Consider the following 19,633-nt stretch of genomic DNA (forward strand, 5'->3'; position numbering starts at 1 on the left):
ATATTAAACATATCAGGTGTACGATTGTTCAGTGGACTATGACGTATTATATTTTAATTAATTAGTTCTTTTACGGCTATGTAAACATATGTGTGTAGAATGTTTACATCTATATTAAACATATCGGTGTACGATTTGTTCAATAGACTATGACATATTAATTTTAATAAATTAGTTCTTTTACGGCTATATTAAACACATATGGTGTAGAATGTTTACGTCTATATTAAACATATCAGGTGTACGATTCGTTCAGTGGACCATGACCGTTATTATTTTAATTAAATTAGTTCTTTTACGGCTATATTAAAACATATGGTGTAGAATGTTTACGTCTATATTAAACATATCAAGTGTACGATTATTCAGTGGATCATGATCGATATTATATTTAATTAAATTAGTTCTTTTATGGCTATATTAAACATATATTGGTGAGAATGTTTATGTCTATATTAAATATATCAGGTGTACGATTCATTCAGTGGACCATAACCGATATTATATTTTAATAAATTAGTTCTATTACGGCTATATTAAACATATATGGTGTAGAATGTTTAGTCTATATTAAACATATCAGGTGTACAATTCGTTAAGTGGACTATGACCGTTATTATATTTTAATTAAATTAGTTCTTTTCGGCTATGTTAAACATATATGATGTAGAATGTTTACATCTATATTAAACATATCGGGTGTACGATTTGTTCAAAGACTATGACCGTTATTATATTTTAATTAAATTAGTTCTTTTACGGCTATATTAAACACATATGGTGTAGAAAATTTACGTCTATATAAACATATCAGGTGTACGATTCGTTCAGTGGACCATGACCGTTATTATATTTTAATTAAATTAGTTCTTTACGGCTATATTAAACATATATGGTGTAGAATTGTTACGTCTTATATTAAACATATCAAGTGTACGATTCATTCAATGGATCATGATCGATATATATTTTAATTAAATTAGTTTTTACGGCTATATTAAACATATATGGTGTAGATGTTTATGTCTATATTAAATATATCAGGTATACGATTCATTCAGTGGACCATAACTGATATTATTTTTAATTAAATTAGTTCTTTACGGCTATATTAAACATATTGGTGTAGAATGTTTACGTCTATAAAACATATCAGATGTACGATTCGTTCAGTAGACCATGATGTTATTATATCTAATAAATTAATTCTTTTATGGCTATATATAAACATATATGGTATAGAATATTTATGTCTATATTAAATATATCAGGTGTACGATTCGTCCAGTGGACCATGACCGTTATTATTTTGATTAAATTAGTTCTTTTCGGCTATATTAAACATATATGATGGAGAATGTTTACGTCTATATAAACATATCAGGTGTACGGTTTGTTCAGTGGATCATGACCGTTATTATATTTTAATTAAATTAGTTCTTTACGACTTATAAACATATGATGTAGAGTGTTTACGTCTATATTAAACATATCAGGTGTACGATTTGTTCAGTGGACACCTAAACCGTTATTATATTTTAATTAAATTAGTTCTTACGTCTATAATAAACATATGTCCATAAACATGGAAAAAAATATTGAATAAATTACCCTTAATCGCTTAAGCGATCTCGTCTATTTAGCCTTGGTCTACAGAGTGCAGAGCAGATGGTTGTAGAGTTCAATTTTATATCAATATTATTTTTTTTATATTACTTTCTTGCCAAGAACAACAAAAAAATAGAATAACAAAGATTTTTAGTTTTATGTATGGTGCTGATTGACAAAGACCGAAGTGTTCTTTTCACATTCTATTGAAATTAAAAAAATAATTAATAATTAATAAAAAAGACTAAATATTAAATAATCATTATGGAATATAATTTCTCACCGAAGTATATGCTTATGCATCGCTTAAGCGATCCAGTATAGCTTAAGCGATCTAGTACAAATAAGTCTGATCGCTTAAGCGATCTGCTGCCATATACCAAACTTATACCAGATCGCTTAAGCGATCTTCTGTCATATACCAGATCGCAATCATCAGATCCAAAACACATTTCAGCCATCTCCACCTACAATCGGTCCATCATACCCAAAACACATACCCAGAACAAATTTTCAACAAAAATTCACTCCTTTCAACCTGCATTACATCAAACACAACCCACAACCTAAACAAATAATCAAAATCATAACCCAAACCCCATCCATTATTAAATCTTTGTAAATCTAAATATAAAATGTAAAGAGGAGATACACATATTTACACGAAATGTCAGGAAGATGAGGAGGGGGATCTTTGGCGGAGAAGATGTTAATGGTGGAGGAAGAAGAAAAGTGTTAACGGCGGAGGAACAAGAAGATATAGAGGAATGAGGAAGAAGAAGATGTAGAGGAAGAAGGAAGAAGAAGATGTAGACGAAGAAGAAGATGCAGACGAAGAAGAGATATAGACGAAGCTAAGAAGAAACAACAACTAAGGTGGAGATGCGTTAATGGCGGGAGGAAGAAGAAGGTGTTTGGGTTTGTTTGCAAGAATTTCAGGTTTTTGAGAATATAGTATAATTTTTAAAAGATTACATAATACTTCATTAATCCTAATTAAGCACTAATCAAGTTTAATTACCCTTAATCATAATATGGCTATTTAGTAAAATTTTAAAAATTGATAGCCTTTTAATTAAATTCAAAATGAAAGGTTGTTTTAATAAACTGCCCCAAACCTACATAAAGATTGATGATGATGGGAGAAGGGAGAAGGGATGTACACTTTATGGATTCAAATAAAAGGAAAGCAAAAGGTTAGGGGTCAGTCTTAATAAGAAGAAAATTTGGGGACATCAGAAAATACAATTTGATTTGAACGAAATGAATAAAAAGGACAAAAGTGAAAACTTGTTTAGATGAAGAATGGCTACTTTTCTCTGGACCCATCCGCATCTTCTTCATCATCATCATCATCAACCTTGGAGGCGCACTAATTTTCAAAATCGATCAATTAGTTTCTCTAATTCTTCTTATCTTCATCGTCCCCGCAGAATTTACTGTAACTACGATGATAGAGGCAGGAACCAGCAGCCTAATTCTAGTGGAATTCAACTTTACCGTGATATTGAGAGGTTCTTTTCTTTTCTTTTCTTTTTTATCATTTTCTAATAAATTTGTTATCAAAAGAAACTATTTTTGGATCAATTCAAATTGAATTTCTTTTGGCTAAGCTTTGTTCTGATGATGTCAAAGAGTTTTTTTGGTTATACTTAATTCATTCAAAACGTTTACCTTGTTAATTATTATAACTTCATAACATGACGCAAGTGCTTTGTTCTATTTTCAGATTACTTACAGAGACGGTGCAGCAATCACAAGATGCATGGGGTGGTTCAACACACTGGACTGAAGTTGAGGTGTTGTTTCATTACTTATAGGTTTTTGCTTCATAACTTCGTCAATATATTTTCCTGTTACTATTTATACTTTTTGTTTATAAAATTTTCCCTCTTACATCATCCGCTTGTAAATTTTTCTACTAAGTTTTTTAGGTTCATATGGTTTTATTTTCTTGAATTTCTTAGTAGCAGATTTTTACCTGCAGTTACTTCTGCTAGTTTTATTGAAGGTTGCACCCATCCTGATAGCTTAAACTTTTTAACTGTATCTCAACAGCCCTCACCATACTTGTAACTAGATAAATAGCAGTAGAGTAACTGTTGACTATGATATATTGAAACTTTGGGTTTCAGCTTGGTTCAGACCAACTTGAGGACAGAAGCCTAGACTTTGATGGACCACTTTCCTAACATAAGTTATCTTCCTATATGATCTTTAAAAATAACACAACAATTACAGTTGTCAGGAAATTGCCAAAAGAACACCCATGAAATACATGCAATAACTCTAAGCTTTAGCATAAGAGATGCTGGAACCCTTTGACAATACGGCAACTGAATGCTATATGTAAATCACTATTTTATTCTTGTATATTGTCCCATACTCAAAACCCAGAATACTACTGCATCAGGGAGATAACAAAAAACGAACATGTGCTGCAGAAATTATTGGCCAATCTTAACAATTTCTGCCAAATAGCTAAATAGAAGTCCATCGCCAATACAGACAATTACAAGATTTAACTATGCAAAATATTATGATTTCAGATCAACTCACTATAGATTTCCAAAGAAATTTTAGAAAGGTAATGCATGTGGAATGTCATATTTGAAGGTTAATAAAAAATTTCAGGAATTCAAAACCTGAGATGAAGAACAGTGCATATGTCTCAGAGCAATGGCATGTAATGAGTGACACAGATTTTTCTTTTTAATATTCAAAGTTTTTGTTTTAAAGGATGTTACCTATAACATAATTTAACTAGTCCACCATGACAACATCACAGGGAGCATGGGTTCTCAAACCTAGAAGCACTAAACCCTGGTCAGTGGTCCATTTCATTGGTGGTATATTTGTTGGAGCAGCCCCTCAGCTTACTTACCGTTGGTTTCTTGAGCGACTTTCAGAAAAGTAAGTTGCTATTACATATGAAGGTTGTTTATCTGCAATTTCATGCTCATCTCATAATTTATTAGCAGGTATAGGTTCTTCGATAGTGTATATGTGGTACTTGTTGCAGCATATATGATGTCTATTAATACAAGTTTTATGTCCAGTCGTAGTATACACTGTATACTTCTGCATCCCATGCATGATTAAAATGTTTTGCTAGTAAATTGAAATATTTCACTTCAGCTCATGGTTTTTACATCAGCTTGAAAATGCATTCCAGGTTACTGTTCTCTTTTCTGTTAACTCTTTTTACAATTATTGGTGGTGGACTCTAACATAATCATCTATGGCCTAGAACTAGGAAAATGATGATTTAATTCTGTTTTTGTGAGGTAGGGGTGTTTTGGTGATTGCAACTCCGTATCCTAGTGGATTTGATCACTTCTACATTGCTGATGAAGTTCAGTTCAAAGTTGATAGGTGCTTACGGTTTTTACAAGAAACAGTGAGTTTTGACTCATAATCTACAGACTAGCATTCTTCTTATCTAAGGCTTCACCCACACACTCCCACTCCCATAATGAAAAATACATTGAACTCAGAGATGCATCATATACAGGTACAAGATCTTCCTACTTTCGGCATGGGCCATTCTCTGGGATCTGTCATCCACCTCCTAATTGGTAGGTCAAGATCATCCTATATTGTAATACTTTAAGGAGGCAACTACTTTGGTTTGCAACAGTTCATAAGATCATTGACTTGACTGTGATCAGGATCAAGATATGCTGTGCAAAGAAGTGGGAATATATTAATGGCTTTCAACAACAAGGTACTTTAATTATTCATCATACATTAACTTAAAGAGGAGATCAATAGAGAGAAAGACATTCCATGGTCCCACTAAAACTTCCTTTTTTTTTTTTTTTTTTTTTTGCCTCAATTAGAAATCTGAGATGAATCGGTAATTAAACTAACAAATGAAGCACTTCAAAAGAGGTAATTAAACTAACAAATGAAGCACTTCAAAAGATCTACTAGTAAATTCTAGGGTGGGGCCATCCTTCTTTATCTGAATAAACAAATGGATGTAAACAGGAAAACTATTATCCTCCTTTTGTTCTATTAGGTTGCAGATATATTAGAGTACACTTAATTTTGGCTATTTACAAAAATGTTTATCATCCTAATAATCATACTCAGTAAGCTATCATCCTAAGATATGGACTATCTAAACTCTCTGTAACTGATTTGATTTCACTCATAATTACGCAGGAGGCAAGCTTAGCTGTCCCTTTATTCTCGCCTGTTATTGTCCCAATGGCCCAAAGTATAGGACCCCTTTTATCACAAATTGCAGAATCACCAACAATCCGCCTTGGGGTGAGAATCTGAGTTACTAAATCCTTTGGGTTTGAATAGTCATGAAGCATGCTATTAGAGCTTCTGTTTGTTTGTTTTTTTTATTTTTTCACTGCTGTTATTATCATCTCATCTTTTCCAATTAAGTTACAGCATGTTCTTTTTTTATGATATTTATGGGACAGCTCTTTATTGAAATTCGGTTAGGATATTCATAAAGAACCTGTATATGTACTTCTCATGATACTCTAATCTCCAAGGACCATTGATAGGAGGCTTATCCAGCTCTTCCTAGAATTCTCACTCACGCCCAGTCATAGCTTCACTTGCAGTAAAGTGTGCTTATCTCCCATGTTTTGAGGCTCTTTGACTTATGCGGCCAAAGTTCTTCTTTTGATTGGTTCTTTGTCTCTCAGATCTAATATTTCTCCAAACACTGTTAATACTAAAGGTGCTTTGACCTCAAGTTGACTGCTGGATTCTCTAATAGATGGCATATTCTCCTTTGTATTGTTATTTCTTCTTCGTCATCATCCACCTCCAGTATGAATTATCTCTTCTATTTTTACCTTTATCACTGACACAAAGTTGCATCTCGTAGTAGTACATGTTATGATCTGTTTACTTGTCATTTTGTCTAAAATCAACTTTGGATTTATAAAACTCTACTCACAGTAATGTAAAATTTTAGCATTATGAAGCTATTGCTGTGGTTATTTAAATTATTTAATGGTATGAGTCCATGGAGATATTAGCTTGATGTGAACAGTGCTCTTCCTGGTATATACTGTTTGAAAATTATGCTTCCTGCTTTCGCTTATTTTCGTCTCAACATATCTTCTACGTTTGCCTTGGTATTTCATCTATCTTTCCATAATTGAGCTTGCTAACCACTAGCATTTTCTAAACTGATGACCTTTTCTAATGGAATACTTGCAGGCAGAAATGACTTTAAAACAGATGGAAAACCTTAGCCCTCCCATCATGAAGCAAGTTCTTCCTTTAGTCGAGCAACTCCCTCCTTTGTACATGGACTTAGTAAAGGGAAGAGAAGATTTTACTCCCAAACCAGAAGAAACTAGACGACTTGTATGCTAAACCTCCAACTATTTATTCCCTCAAATGTTTTTAGTTATTAAAGTGATGAACGTGTTATTATTTTGTTAAGATTTCCTTATTTTTCAGGCATGTTTGACTTAGCTATTTTGTCAAATTTAACATAATGATCTTTTTACGTTCCATTACTCTCTTTTTTTCATACTTCTAGAATGGATTGAATATTACTGCAATAAACTGCAACTCCCTCTGAACTTCAGTTTTCTTTTTGGAACTTACATGCTTCTTCATGATTGATGCTTATTTCTTCTTCAGATAAAATCATACTACGGCATTTCCAGGAATCTTTTGATAAAGTTCAAGGATGATGGAATTGATGAAACTTCTACGCTAGCTCAGGTGCTTAGCTCAGAATCAGCTATCAGTTCAATGCTAGACATGTCAATTCGCTTGCTGCCAGGAGATCATGGGCTCCCTCTGCAACAGGTACCTTTCTACCAATATCAAATATTCATTTGAGCAAATCTTCATGGCTGTGAACCATACACATTTTGAAGATGTTTCTTGTGTTAATTTGAATATCCCTGGTTTTTGTTCATTTCTTGGTGAAAGAAGCAAACATCTTAAACGTTGCTCAATCTTGCAGGCACTCCCAGATGTTCCACCAGCAATGGCTGATGCAGTAAATCGTGGAAGCGAGCTTATTGCAAATCTAACTATCGGGACACCATGGGAGACAGTTGCCAAAGAAGTCGGCAATTCATTAGGTGTGGACTCAAGGATTCTGCGGGCAAATGTATCCAAGGATTTAGACCTTCTTGTGGATGTGATCACATCTTGGATGTCTTCAAACTCAGGTCCAAAACTTCTGAGGCCATGATATATAGGAGTGGATCACCAAAGCCAAACTACACAGAAAAAATATTTAAAGGTTGCTACAATTGAGAATATGGTGAAAGAATTGATGTGCATATATGTTAATTTTTCTGTACAGTTTTGTATGATATCAGGGCTGTCTATTCGTAAGTAAAACAAACAAACATGAATATCCACCAATTTGAAAGTTCTTGTACATGTTTATTCCACTTGATTGTGGCACAACACAACATGCTGATTGTTTGTAAGTGTAGAAATGTTAATACTATCATATTGCACATTGAGCATATGTAGTTTGAATCATATCACCGGGAAAATGATTGGATTTTTCCTTCCATTCATGTTAGGGCCTTCTACTTTTTTTCTCCTACACCTTCAAATTAGGGATGCCAACGAGTCAGGTTAGGGATTTGCGAAAGAAACAAAAAATTTAGACCTATCAAGGTTTTATTTGTTTTTCCAGATATGATCATTAGGGTTTGATATTCACAGCACAGGTCCCCGATTCCCCTGATGCATTACAAAAAAGGTGTTCTGTTTATCGAAGAAACATAGTTTGCCCCCTCTAACCCAAGTTTTGATGACTTCTATGATCACAATATAGAAGTACTCTACACATGAAACTACATATGAAACTGATGTTCCACCACAGGCTTCATATGTATAAGGGGCTGCCCAGGCGATAGCAGTACCCCCACAAAGTCCTTGATTGATTTGTGTATTGAGAAATTCAGTTCCACAAAATAATCAGAAGATGGTTCAATTTCCTCAATTCCACAAACCAAACTTGATAAAGCTGTGAATACTTCAAATATTTACACCAACTGGAAAATGTATATATTGATTATGACTTTGACTTCTCAACAAAGTAAACAAGTAACTAGTTATATCTCGTCGATAAATTTCTAATCAAAGTACACAAGCAACTACATATACATCGTGGAGAAATTTCTCAACAAAGTAAACAAACAACTAGATATATTTTGAGCAAGTCAACCTCCTCATATTGTCTACAGCATCTATTCTTCATGATAGAGATACAAGCCAAGACCAAACCGAGCACACGCTCTGCAGAAAGCTATTTCCTCTGCTGAAGCAACTGGGTCTACAATGTCACTGTCACTTGATGACACTGTCCCAGTTGACTCACGGTGTGCCTGTCACAGCATAAGATGTCAAAATTTATAGACACTATCAATGATGAATCAATCNTCCTTCCATTCATGTTAGGGCCTTCTACTTTTTTTCTCCTACACCTTCAAATTAGGGATGCCAACGAGTCAGGTTAGGGATTTGCGAAAGAAACAAAAAATTTAGACCTATCAAGGTTTTATTTGTTTTTCCAGATATGATCATTAGGGTTTGATATTCACAGCACAGGTCCCCGATTCCCCTGATGCATTACAAAAAAGGTGTTCTGTTTATCGAAGAAACATAGTTTGCCCCCTCTAACCCAAGTTTTGATGACTTCTATGATCACAATATAGAAGTACTCTACACATGAAACTACATATGAAACTGATGTTCCACCACAGGCTTCATATGTATAAGGGGCTGCCCAGGCGATAGCAGTACCCCCACAAAGTCCTTGATTGATTTGTGTATTGAGAAATTCAGTTCCACAAAATAATCAGAAGATGGTTCAATTTCCTCAATTCCACAAACCAAACTTGATAAAGCTGTGAATACTTCAAATATTTACACCAATTGGAAAATGTATATATTGATTATGACTTTGACTTCTCAACAAAGTAAACAAGTAACTAGTTATATCTCGTCGATAAATTTCTAATCAAAGTACACAAGCAACTACATATAAATCGTGGAGAAATTTCTCAACAAAGTAAACAAACAACTAGATATATTTTGAGGAAGTCAACCTCCTCATATTGTCTACAGCATCTATTCTTCATGATAGAGATACAAGCCAAGACCAAACCGAGCACACGCTCTGCAGAAAGCTATTTCCTCTGCTGAAGCAACTGGGTCTACAATGTCACTGTCACTTGATGATACTGTCCCAGTTGACTCACGGTGTGCCTGTCACAGCATAAGATGTCAAAATTTATAGACACTATCAATGATGAATCAATCATGTGATTAGTTTACACCACTCGAGGAAAATCTAGAAAATCAAATATGCTAAATCTGAAAGAATACAAGTTGAATTTTTGCAATTTCATGAATATCCTATTCCTTAGGCCAGTCCTAATGACACAAAATAAAACTACTCAAATAGATGCATAACAAAGAATATCAAACAAAGACCTGAACTCTCAGTACAAAATTCACAAATCACAAGAATTGTACTCCATATAAAACATATGGTCAATACAAATCACCGTAATAGGTTTTGCTATGAACCAGATATTAAACTGCCCCAAACATGAAACAAATAAATAACACAACTTCTACATATTTTACTTTCAATGAAGAAAAAATAAATTATTTGGATTTTAAAATGATTATCTCACAGATTTTGGAAGAGTGCCTAATGCCAAGGTGTACAAGCCAAAATTCTAATTATGTACTCTAATAAATTGTTTATAATCATTCGCATAATTATATACACATCGAGCAATGCTATTCTTAGAAAGGAACCTACCTAACTTTACATACAAATGATGTAACAACTCATTTGATATAGTTGTATCACTTATCACATCCAATTATTCATATAGTATTGTCAATTCAATTGTCACATCACTTGGGATACTTATTTTAAGTATAGGGCCTTTAACCCATAAAAGCATATCCCTAAAAGATTGTCATAAAATCCTTAAAACTAGTCTTATGCCTTCAGCTAAATGAGCAGAATGACACATTCAATTTTTGCCTTAACTGGTAACTGGAAAGAGAAAAGAAGTCTAATTTATCAAAATTAAAATTTCAAAATTGCCTAAATAGAGAACATATAAGCAAAAGGGAGGGCTCTTAGATTTCTTAGGGACAATGAATTGTTTTGAATAGATTCTAGTTTTAAACTTCCCATACAAATATTAAGTGCATTGGAAAAAAAAAGGGCTGAGTCTTCTGGGTCTGATGCCAGAAATTGAAAATTAAGAACATGAGAGTATCAAGATATCAACCAAAGGGCGTCTTCAAGGCCAGCTATAAAAATTTATTGTCAGCTTAACATTAAAAGTATGTGAACTATAATGGATTAAAAGCTTATGCTTTGTAGCTGGTTGATTTGAGAGAGCAGCGATATTGAATCATTAGTTCTTGCAAAAACTCCAAAAATCTCACAGTAGTTGAGAGCAAATCAAAACTATAAATGACTTTAATTAAAACCTTTCTCATCTATGATATTGCAATAGAGTTATGGAGATAAATGATATGAAATGAATAATTTGGTGTAAGAAGAAGACCTCTCCATCAGATCCTCTTATAGTGAGTCGGTAGACAACAGTGACATTCCCATTGTCAGAAAAGATTACATCTCGCACTTCTCCACACCATCCTGAGCCACAAAGTGGTAGCTGTTAATAAACAATCCTAAAAACAAATCAAAATCTAACATTACCGATGGCAGGGCTAGCACGGTAACCGGGGCAATTGCCCTTATTCCCATGTTAGAAATTTCTTCACATTACCAATTTTTTTCGAAACTTTGTAGAATTCGCCAAGTTAAACAAAGCATTTTGGTTATTTTAATTGCGATTCTGCTCCTCTCGCTTACATTTACATTTAAAAAAAAAAAAAAAAAAAAAGGACATTGTGATATTTAACTTCCATATTTTTACATTTACATTTTTTTTAAAAAAAAAAAAGGACATCACAATTTTAACTTCCACAATAAAAACATGAATATTAATCATATGCTGATTAACATGAAAAAAATTGAATGCATTTCTATAGAAAGTACTCATTTTAGGGATACTTATACTTGACAAGTATGTGATGTTTTCAATATGTGAATATCTGGTGAAGTTAGTTTTGAATATTATTGGTTGATCTTGACAATTATTATGTTTAGAGAAAGAGGTACAAACCAGGCGCATAGAAACTCATCATCCTGTTGGCATGATACCTACAAACCAAAAAAAAAAAAAAAGATCAAATTAGATCAGATCGGATCAAAACATGAAACAACAAATCATTAAAAATGAGATTCCTACCAAGGAATGGATTTATCAAGAGGATTGATGACGTTATCAGGGATCCTCTTATTGAGATCTCGTAGAATTTCAGCGAGCGGACGAGTGATACAGGAAGAATTGGAGGGAGAGAAGGACTTGTTGAGCGGCACCACATAGTTGGAATTGGGAACTCCTTTTTTACTACTCTTACTATTTTCACTTCCATTGGCGTTCCCACTGCAATACGCAACTCCTGACCATCCGATTCTCCTGCTCTGATTCACTCTTACGAGATTGTTAGTGAAGCAGGTCGATGAGGATGATGATCTCGGGTGCAGCACAGCGGCGGCGTTTTTGGTGTTGGTTTGCAAATGCAATTGCAGTGCCATGGCTGAATTGCAAATGCAATAGGAATTGGTAACAAGATTCAACCTAGAATTTGTTGTTGGTGGTGGTCTTAATCTTATTTTCAACTGTCTCACGCAAACGTAATTGCAATTAAATAATTAATAAAATAAAATGGTTATTGGGTATTTGTATTCCCATTGACACACACAAATAATATCTCAACCAAACCCCTCGTGTCTGTGGTGTGGTAGCTGCAGCTGGCAGTCCTTTCTTTTCTTTTAAAACAAAACAAAACTGCCTCTTTTTAGGGTATACCTCAATCTCAAACATTACATATAATTACATTTATCCCCAGGCTTGGGTCCAAAGTCCAATATCGACAGGTACTTTTTGATCCTATGTTGAAACTATTAAATATATATATATATATATTTTTTTTTTTAACAGATATTAACCTTTTTAAGGATGAAATAGGTAATTCACGCAAAATATTGTTTTAAAATTAGAATTTGACAAGTAAGAGGCGGTTATATTCCTAATATTTTAAAGCTAGGCCAAAAATTTACAACCACCAACCACAATATTTTTTTAAAATAAATCTTCAACAGAAGAAGCATGCCACGGTCTACTAAATGTCAAGTCAAAGTGGGTGAAAATATACTAAACACATCAAATAAAACTCTTCTAAACCGGAGCTGGGTCTGGTGACGTGGGTGAACGCAGACCTTATTTCTGGTAAGCAGCACAACTGCATGCCATAAAGAATGACTCTTCAATTCTCAATTTTGGCACAGCAAGAGAAATCCTTATAATCAGCTCAAAATATCATTATTAATAATTTAATAGAGAAATGTCTTGCCATAACGAATTAATTTTATATTGATGATCCTAGCTTTCTTTTTATCTATCAACATTGGACACTTCCACTAGTTAGTACAGAATTTCTTCAAAATTTGCGAGAAGCCCGTTATCAGTCTTTCTCGGTTAAAAAGAGTGAGATTTACATATCCATGATCACCACCAGTGAGACATACATCATATAACCACCGTAGTACAGTTGCCCATCATCAAATCACGTTGGAACCTTTGTCCCCTGTTGGAAAGAAAATAACAGTTATATGAAGTTCTATTCTACCAGATAGCAATTTAAATCCAGCAAAGAATAATTCCTACCATACCCAGCCTTGTATGAAAAACTAGCTCCACTTCTTTACGGAGGGCTTCCAAATCCATAGCATAATCTCTTTGATATTCCTCTAGCATTAAATCCCGCAGCTGCTGCCTTAACCTCTCCAAGGCAGTATCCAAACCACAAAAGTCCTTTAAAACCAGGGCTTNTTTTTTTAAAATAAATCTTCAACAGAAGAAGCATGCCACGGTCTACTAAATGTCAAGTCAAAGTGGGTGAAAATATACTAAACACATCAAATAAAACTCTTCTAAACCGGAGCTGGGTCTGGTGACGTGGGTGAACGCAGACCTTATTTCTGGTAAGCAGCACAACTGCATGCCATAAAGAATGACTCTTCAATTCTCAATTTTGGCACAGCAAGAGAAATCCTTATAATCAGCTCAAAATATCATTATTAATAATTTAATAGAGAAATGTCTTGCCATAACGAATTAATTTTATATTGATGATCCTAGCTTTCTTTTTATCTATCAACATTGGACACTTGCACTAGTTAATACAGAATTTCTTCAAAATTTGCGAGAAGCCCGTTATCAGTCTTTCTCGGTTAAAAAGAGTGAGATTTACATATCCATGATCACCACCAGTGAGACATACATCATATAACCACCGTAGTACAGTTGGCCATCATCAAATCACGTTGGAACCTTTGTCCCCTGTTGGAAAGAAAATAACAGTTATATGAACTTCTATTCTACCAGATAGCAATTTAAATCCAGCAAAGAATAATTCCTACCATACCCAGCCTTGTATGAAAAACTAGCTCCACTTCTTTACGGAGGGCTTCCAAATCCATAGCATAATCCCTTTGATATTCCTCTAGCATTAAATCCCGCAGCTGCTGCCTTAACCTCTCCAAGGCAGTATCCAAACCACAAAAGTCCTTTAAAACCAGGGCTTCTATTGTTCTGAGTTGCAGTAGATTCTTAATCGCAACAAGGGCCTGTACCAAAATGAAATTAAAACGAATACATCCAATCAAAATAAAGCTTTAATCTTAACTCTAAGTAACATTTGCTGAGCAAAGTTTTTGCTAACATCATGCATATGCTTAAATATCAGTTATATAGATATGGTTCTTATTAAAAATATTCACATTCCAAGTTCAAAGTTATCATTTCAGCAACCAAAGCAGCACTGCCAACAATGCATGGACATGTGTGGAACACTAAAAACCAGAAGAAATAAGTTCAAGAGACACCTTCTCCTGTAGATCAAGATCAGTTGATGCTGTTAGATCAACCACAGACTTCAAGAACAAGCGATTACTGAAAAAAGGCAGCTCCACTTTGTGCATATTTTCTAATTGACACTCAGCCAACTCAGCAACAAGAAACACAGCTTTTCTACGAAGTCTGATGTCAATGCTTGAGTTGCTCAGTATGTCCTGAAAAATATTAATCATCAATTGTAATAGTTAGGGAAATAAGTTACTTTATATACACAATTTCTTCATTCTCCCTTCTCTAATCACCTGAAGCATCAAATCTCCAGCTTCAGCATAGAACAATTCCTGACCAGCTACATTATTTCGAATCAAGGCTGAAACAGCATATAGTGCTTTTACAGCTTCTTCTACGAAACTAGATTTTACCATCTTCATTAGCTTTGACAGCGCTCCAAGATCAAGGACCTAAGACACTTAAAATTATTGTTAATAAGTTTTTATTTCGCATGTCTCATTCAAACCAAAAGTCAAAATCCTCAAACACGTTTATGATCATATTCTGCTTTGCAAATATAATTAAGCCAAAAAGGTTACACCTGTTGAAAAATAACAGAAAAAGCAAACTACCTGCTTCTGAACAAATGGGTTATTTTGACTGGCTTTCCCAAGAATCCATGCAGAAACTTTCCTTATATCTGTGTCCGGGTGATTAAACTCTCGTACAAGCACAGCAAAGCCCCCAAGTTTGCTCAGATCTAAGAAACACAAGATTAGCTATGAGAGCCACTAATTTGAGTAAAAGAAAAAAATAACATGAGGACACCCCAATATTTGGGAGACCCTAGAACTCAGAAAAGGATTTGTTACATAAAGAACTTCAGTGTAACAATGCCCTGAAAGCATTTATCATCAGCTGCTGTGCAGATATGTACACTAACTTCCCATCTTTCTAACAAAAGAAGAAAAATGGAATTCAATGGCATTACGGTTACACTCTCCAGCACAGTACTTAGGTGATACTTCTAATTTAAGAAAGAAATTTTCTGTGCAAAGACCCATCAATCATAGCACATTAAGTTATCAGAAAATGTCTGCCGTTTGAGCTCCTTATAGTGAGCAATGTCAGCACAAGAAAATTATTGGAACATATATTTTGACATTTCTTCATTCAAGTTTTTAGCTTTTATGGAAAAACGTGTGCTTATGTAAAAGCATGTGTTTATGAGGAAAAGAAGTAGCTTAAGGAGTGCTTTTGTAAATCAAATAGAAAAGCAATGGTTAAAAATTAGCTTAAGGAGTGCAAGTAAAAATACCTTTGCGAATTATTTCAACCGTTTAAAATTGCTACCTCAAGTTCTAACATCAATGTCAGGAGTCTAATGCTCATCTCAGGAAATTGCAAGACAAACGGAATAGGCCAAGTGGATTGATAGGGTGGCCAAACAAAAACCCTTAGGTGCCCAAGTTATCAGGTGAATCATTAATTATTAAGACTAATACCCTTTTTGGAATGTGTTTATATATTTTAAGTGTTTGTAGAATAAATTTAGTACATAGGAGTGCTGATCTCCAATTTGTGCAGTGTTCACATTTGAAGGATGTGATATGGTAGTACCTTTAATTTATCACAATACTAAATTGTCAAGGAATGAACCCATAATATAATTGTAATATATTCATCTCTTTTAGTAATATCACACTCTTCTAATTCATCCACTAAATAAAACAAGAGAATTTTCAATTTGAAAAAAAACAACCGTAAATGTTATAGAATTGCCACAAATTTCTAATTCTATCCCCAAAATTCATTACCCACCTTTTTCACATTTGTCATATCAAACATCTTCAATATTCAAGAGATGATAATTTTTCCAGAGGAGACAAATACTCACACTTAAAAGCTTTCATAAGTAGAAACTTTCTCAGCTGAGTTAAAGATACCATCGAATATGAGAAATGACCATATAGCTTTGCCTTCATGCTAATGTACATCTAACTTCACTATATTAAAAGGTTGTTTTAAGGCCTCAAAAAGTATTTCATCATTCTCATTCATATTTATGCTTTAAATGTGGGTGAAGCTAAGGGAGGAAACTAAAAAATAAGTGAAACGTCATTTCCAGAATTATTTGCCTCGTTTATGAAAATCTTTATTCCTTGAATTGCTTATGATAACAAATATGAAAAGAGTGGATAATGAATTTTTGGGAATACAAATAAAAAGCAGTGGCACTATCACATCATTAATTTTTTTTTCCCCAAATTGAAAACTCTCCGATTTAATTTGTACGAATTGGAAACTCTTCAATTTAATTTGGATGAATGGGAAGAGTGGAATATACTTAAGAGAAAAAATATTGGAAATATATTAAGGCTTCATTCCTAACCATTGGGAATCAGGATAAATTAAAGGAACTCTTTATTCACTGCAAAGTTAGATATTAGTGACTACTCAATTCTATGAGAACACTACAGAAAGGAGGAGAGTACTGGCACAACCTCATTTGGTGCCTCCCTTTCTAATACTAAGGAATTTAGCTCCACTAAATTTATTTTCCCAAATGCTTCAAAATGCACACAAACACAATGCAAAGTAGTATTTAGGCCCTAGGCCTAGTAATGAAAAACTGTTTTACTGACTCGAGTGTTAAAGGAAACCATTGGCCACCCTGACCTTTTCTATTTGTCTTGCCATTTCTGGAGATGGAAGCACTATTTTCCCAAAAGAAGCATCAAGCACTATTTTCTACTTGAACTAAGTTTAGACATATTTTGGCCACCATTTTTTGTTGATAAAAGAAAGTAACCCATACTCTACTTCCTTTCCCCATAAACACGTGGTTTTCCATAAAAGCAAAAAACCATTATCAACAACATTAAAAACAACACAGTAAACTATATATTCAAAGTTCATATTCATTGTAGTGTGTATGTGCATTAAGATAAAACAGAAGAATCATACATACCATTTGCGTTATCTATGGGCTCAACAAGAATCAAAAGCTCCTGCAATGCACGGTGGCGATCTTCTAAAGATAGAGAAGAATTATTTAAATCATCTATCGCAATTTGCATCAACTGTGCATCTGATGGCATTTTCAACTTCTCCATGAGTTCCTGTGTCAGCACTAAAACAAACATCAAAATCTGAAACGTGCTAAAAATAGTAAAAGCAGTTATCAAACATGAAAAATCCACTTGGCACAGCTGAAATAATTGGTGACAAACATAAATCAATAGTGTTTCAGCACAAGAATTATTATTCTTAAAATAGGCCAAATTGAATTAGCTTTGAAGAGAAGATGTTTGACCTTTATTTCCATTTGACGCTTCTTGAGCTCAGAAGGAGATAAACGCTGGACATCTTGCGCGGATTCCTTCAACTTAGCTGGATCAGAATGACCTAAGAACAAGACGAAACGGAATAAAAATAAAAATAAAAATAAAATTATTAGAATTAAAAATAGAACTAACAATTAGTTAAGTAACCGTACCTATGGCCCACTGTAACATTCCATCAAGAGAAGAAAAACCGCCGTCAAGCTGATCAGGATCGCTGACAACAGAAGGCGCCGAAGAATCGTCGTTAGGTTCAGTCTTACGCAACAGATCCTCCTCTTCTTTGGCAGTGGACCAAAATAGACTTGCCGAAGATGAGTTATTTTCACGCTCCGCCGTCACCGCCGCCGTCAGTAAGAATAATAGACATAGAGTAAGAGAGTGACATGTAGCTCCACTCCGTCGCCTCATGGAAATAATCCAGATACTATCACCGCCAAACCACGTAGCTTCTTTTTTCAATAATCGATTCGTGAAGTTTGTTGCTCTCGCTTTCACAATTTTATAAGCTTGTGTTCGATTGTTAATTTACACGTCATCTCCTCCAATCGAAACCGTTAATTTCCCATCTAACGGTACTAGATCCTTCTCTACTATTACATTTTGATTTTTGATATTATTGGATGTTTATATAGAAATTAAAAATATATGAAAAATAAGCTATTGATACAATATTTAAAATAAATTTAAATTAGAAAAATTGTAAAAATAAAAATTAATATGGTACTTTATATAAGAAAATTAATTTTAAATGAAAATAAACTAGTGTTAAAAGTTGATAAAATAAATAATTTTAGAAATTTAATAATCCAAGAACCACGCCCAAAATGGGAACAAACACCAGCACTAAGTATTTGAAGAAGCAACCAGTTAAAACTACTTGTGAAAAAGAGTAAACGATTTTTTCCCACCTAAGGTTTGCCTTAATGACACTTTCGCATCCAACAAGTTTCAAAATACCATTTTCCCAACCAAAGTTTTCATTAACATCCAAAATACACTTCATTTTCTTAACCGGTGTTCAACGAGTTACCATAAGTCAGAGTAAAAGAAATTCTGTAGAATAGAGACCGATGGATCGAATAGTGATGACTGATTGAATATTGACAACTAAAAATCAACTAATAACAGAGAACCTTAACTTTGTGATGGTTAGCAATTGACAAAAGATCAGGTACTGAAGTGAAAAGAGTTTTGTAAAGAGGAGACAGAAGGTTCAAATGGTGGTGACGAGAGAATTTTCGCCACCGAAATCAACTTTGAGTAGTAACAGAATATTAACTTTGAGTGGAAAAAATGGTATTTTGAAACTTTGTTGAGTGAGAAAGTATCATTAAGGCAAACCTTCGTTTACCCTTGTAAAAAGATACCTGTACATATAAAATAGAGGGTGCAACATACCAATTCCAGGTAATTGATGATCATTTACAATTTATATTTATATGGATGAGAGATGAACACCCGAAATTCACTACCATCCATCAGCAATGGATCGTCGCCTTTTACCGTAAAGCACATAACTTCTCTATTGATGCTCATCAGTATTTGCCGGAGTTATAAGGAACACTAAGATTCACGGATCTCCACTTTCCTCTGAACAAAATACAATGACTTGAACACTTCAGACCAGAAAATTTCACCTAAAATAATGGACAGTAATTTACAATAAAATTCAGTTGATTTTAAATTTCCGATCAATACTTTAGA

The 19,633-nt window shown here is 34.0% G+C and overlaps 3 protein-coding genes across 6 annotated transcripts; 1 reads left to right on the forward strand and 2 right to left on the reverse strand.

The window, feature by feature from the left end:
* The first annotated feature begins 2,828 nt into the window (after positions 1 to 2,828).
* On the forward strand, positions 2,829 to 8,040 carry LOC116114109. The gene is made up of 10 exons (XM_031400263.1): positions 2,829 to 3,122; positions 3,338 to 3,407; positions 4,397 to 4,521; positions 4,900 to 5,008; positions 5,123 to 5,186; positions 5,280 to 5,335; positions 5,779 to 5,886; positions 6,805 to 6,954; positions 7,237 to 7,407; positions 7,568 to 8,040. The coding sequence occupies exons 1-10, from the start codon at positions 2,914 to 2,916 to the stop codon at positions 7,799 to 7,801; spliced, it is 1,296 nt and encodes a 431-aa protein (XP_031256123.1). The 5' UTR covers positions 2,829 to 2,913; the 3' UTR covers positions 7,802 to 8,040.
* A 520-nt stretch (positions 8,041 to 8,560) lies between these two features.
* Positions 8,561 to 12,390, reverse strand: LOC116114105 (DNA repair RAD52-like protein 2, chloroplastic). 2 transcript variants are annotated; one of them, XM_031400259.1, is made up of 4 exons: positions 11,919 to 12,390; positions 11,793 to 11,830; positions 11,169 to 11,260; positions 8,561 to 8,954 (listed from the first exon to the last, which is right to left on the reverse strand). In XM_031400259.1, exons 1-4 carry the CDS (start codon positions 12,266 to 12,268, stop codon positions 8,817 to 8,819), a joined length of 618 nt encoding a protein of 205 aa, XP_031256119.1. In that variant the 5' UTR covers positions 12,269 to 12,390; the 3' UTR covers positions 8,561 to 8,816. The 2 variants fall into 2 exon arrangements, with proteins under 2 accessions (XP_031256119.1, XP_031256118.1); XM_031400258.1 differs by lacking the exon at positions 8,561 to 8,954 and adding an exon at positions 9,511 to 9,837.
* Positions 12,391 to 13,261: 871 nt separating this feature from the next.
* Positions 13,262 to 18,420, reverse strand: LOC116114112 (hsp70 nucleotide exchange factor FES1). 3 transcript variants are annotated; one of them, XM_031400266.1, is made up of 9 exons: positions 18,082 to 18,420; positions 17,899 to 17,990; positions 17,554 to 17,704; positions 15,215 to 15,342; positions 14,894 to 15,052; positions 14,621 to 14,806; positions 14,312 to 14,362; positions 13,406 to 13,556; positions 13,262 to 13,320 (listed from the first exon to the last, which is right to left on the reverse strand). In XM_031400266.1, exons 1-9 carry the CDS (start codon positions 18,335 to 18,337, stop codon positions 13,295 to 13,297), a joined length of 1,200 nt encoding a protein of 399 aa, XP_031256126.1. In that variant the 5' UTR covers positions 18,338 to 18,420; the 3' UTR covers positions 13,262 to 13,294. The 3 variants fall into 3 exon arrangements, with proteins under 3 accessions (XP_031256126.1, XP_031256124.1, XP_031256125.1); XM_031400264.1 differs by having other exon boundaries at positions 13,401 to 13,556; positions 18,082 to 18,419; XM_031400265.1 differs by lacking the exons at positions 13,262 to 13,320; positions 13,406 to 13,556 and adding an exon at positions 14,023 to 14,075 and having other exon boundaries at positions 14,156 to 14,362; positions 18,082 to 18,419.
* Positions 18,421 to 19,633: the final 1,213 nt, after the last annotated feature.

The sequence above is a fragment of the Pistacia vera genome, unplaced genomic scaffold (genome assembly GCF_008641045.1).
Source record: "Pistacia vera cultivar Batoury unplaced genomic scaffold, PisVer_v2 Contig70, whole genome shotgun sequence".
Classification (NCBI taxonomy): Eukaryota; Viridiplantae; Streptophyta; class Magnoliopsida; order Sapindales; family Anacardiaceae; genus Pistacia; species Pistacia vera.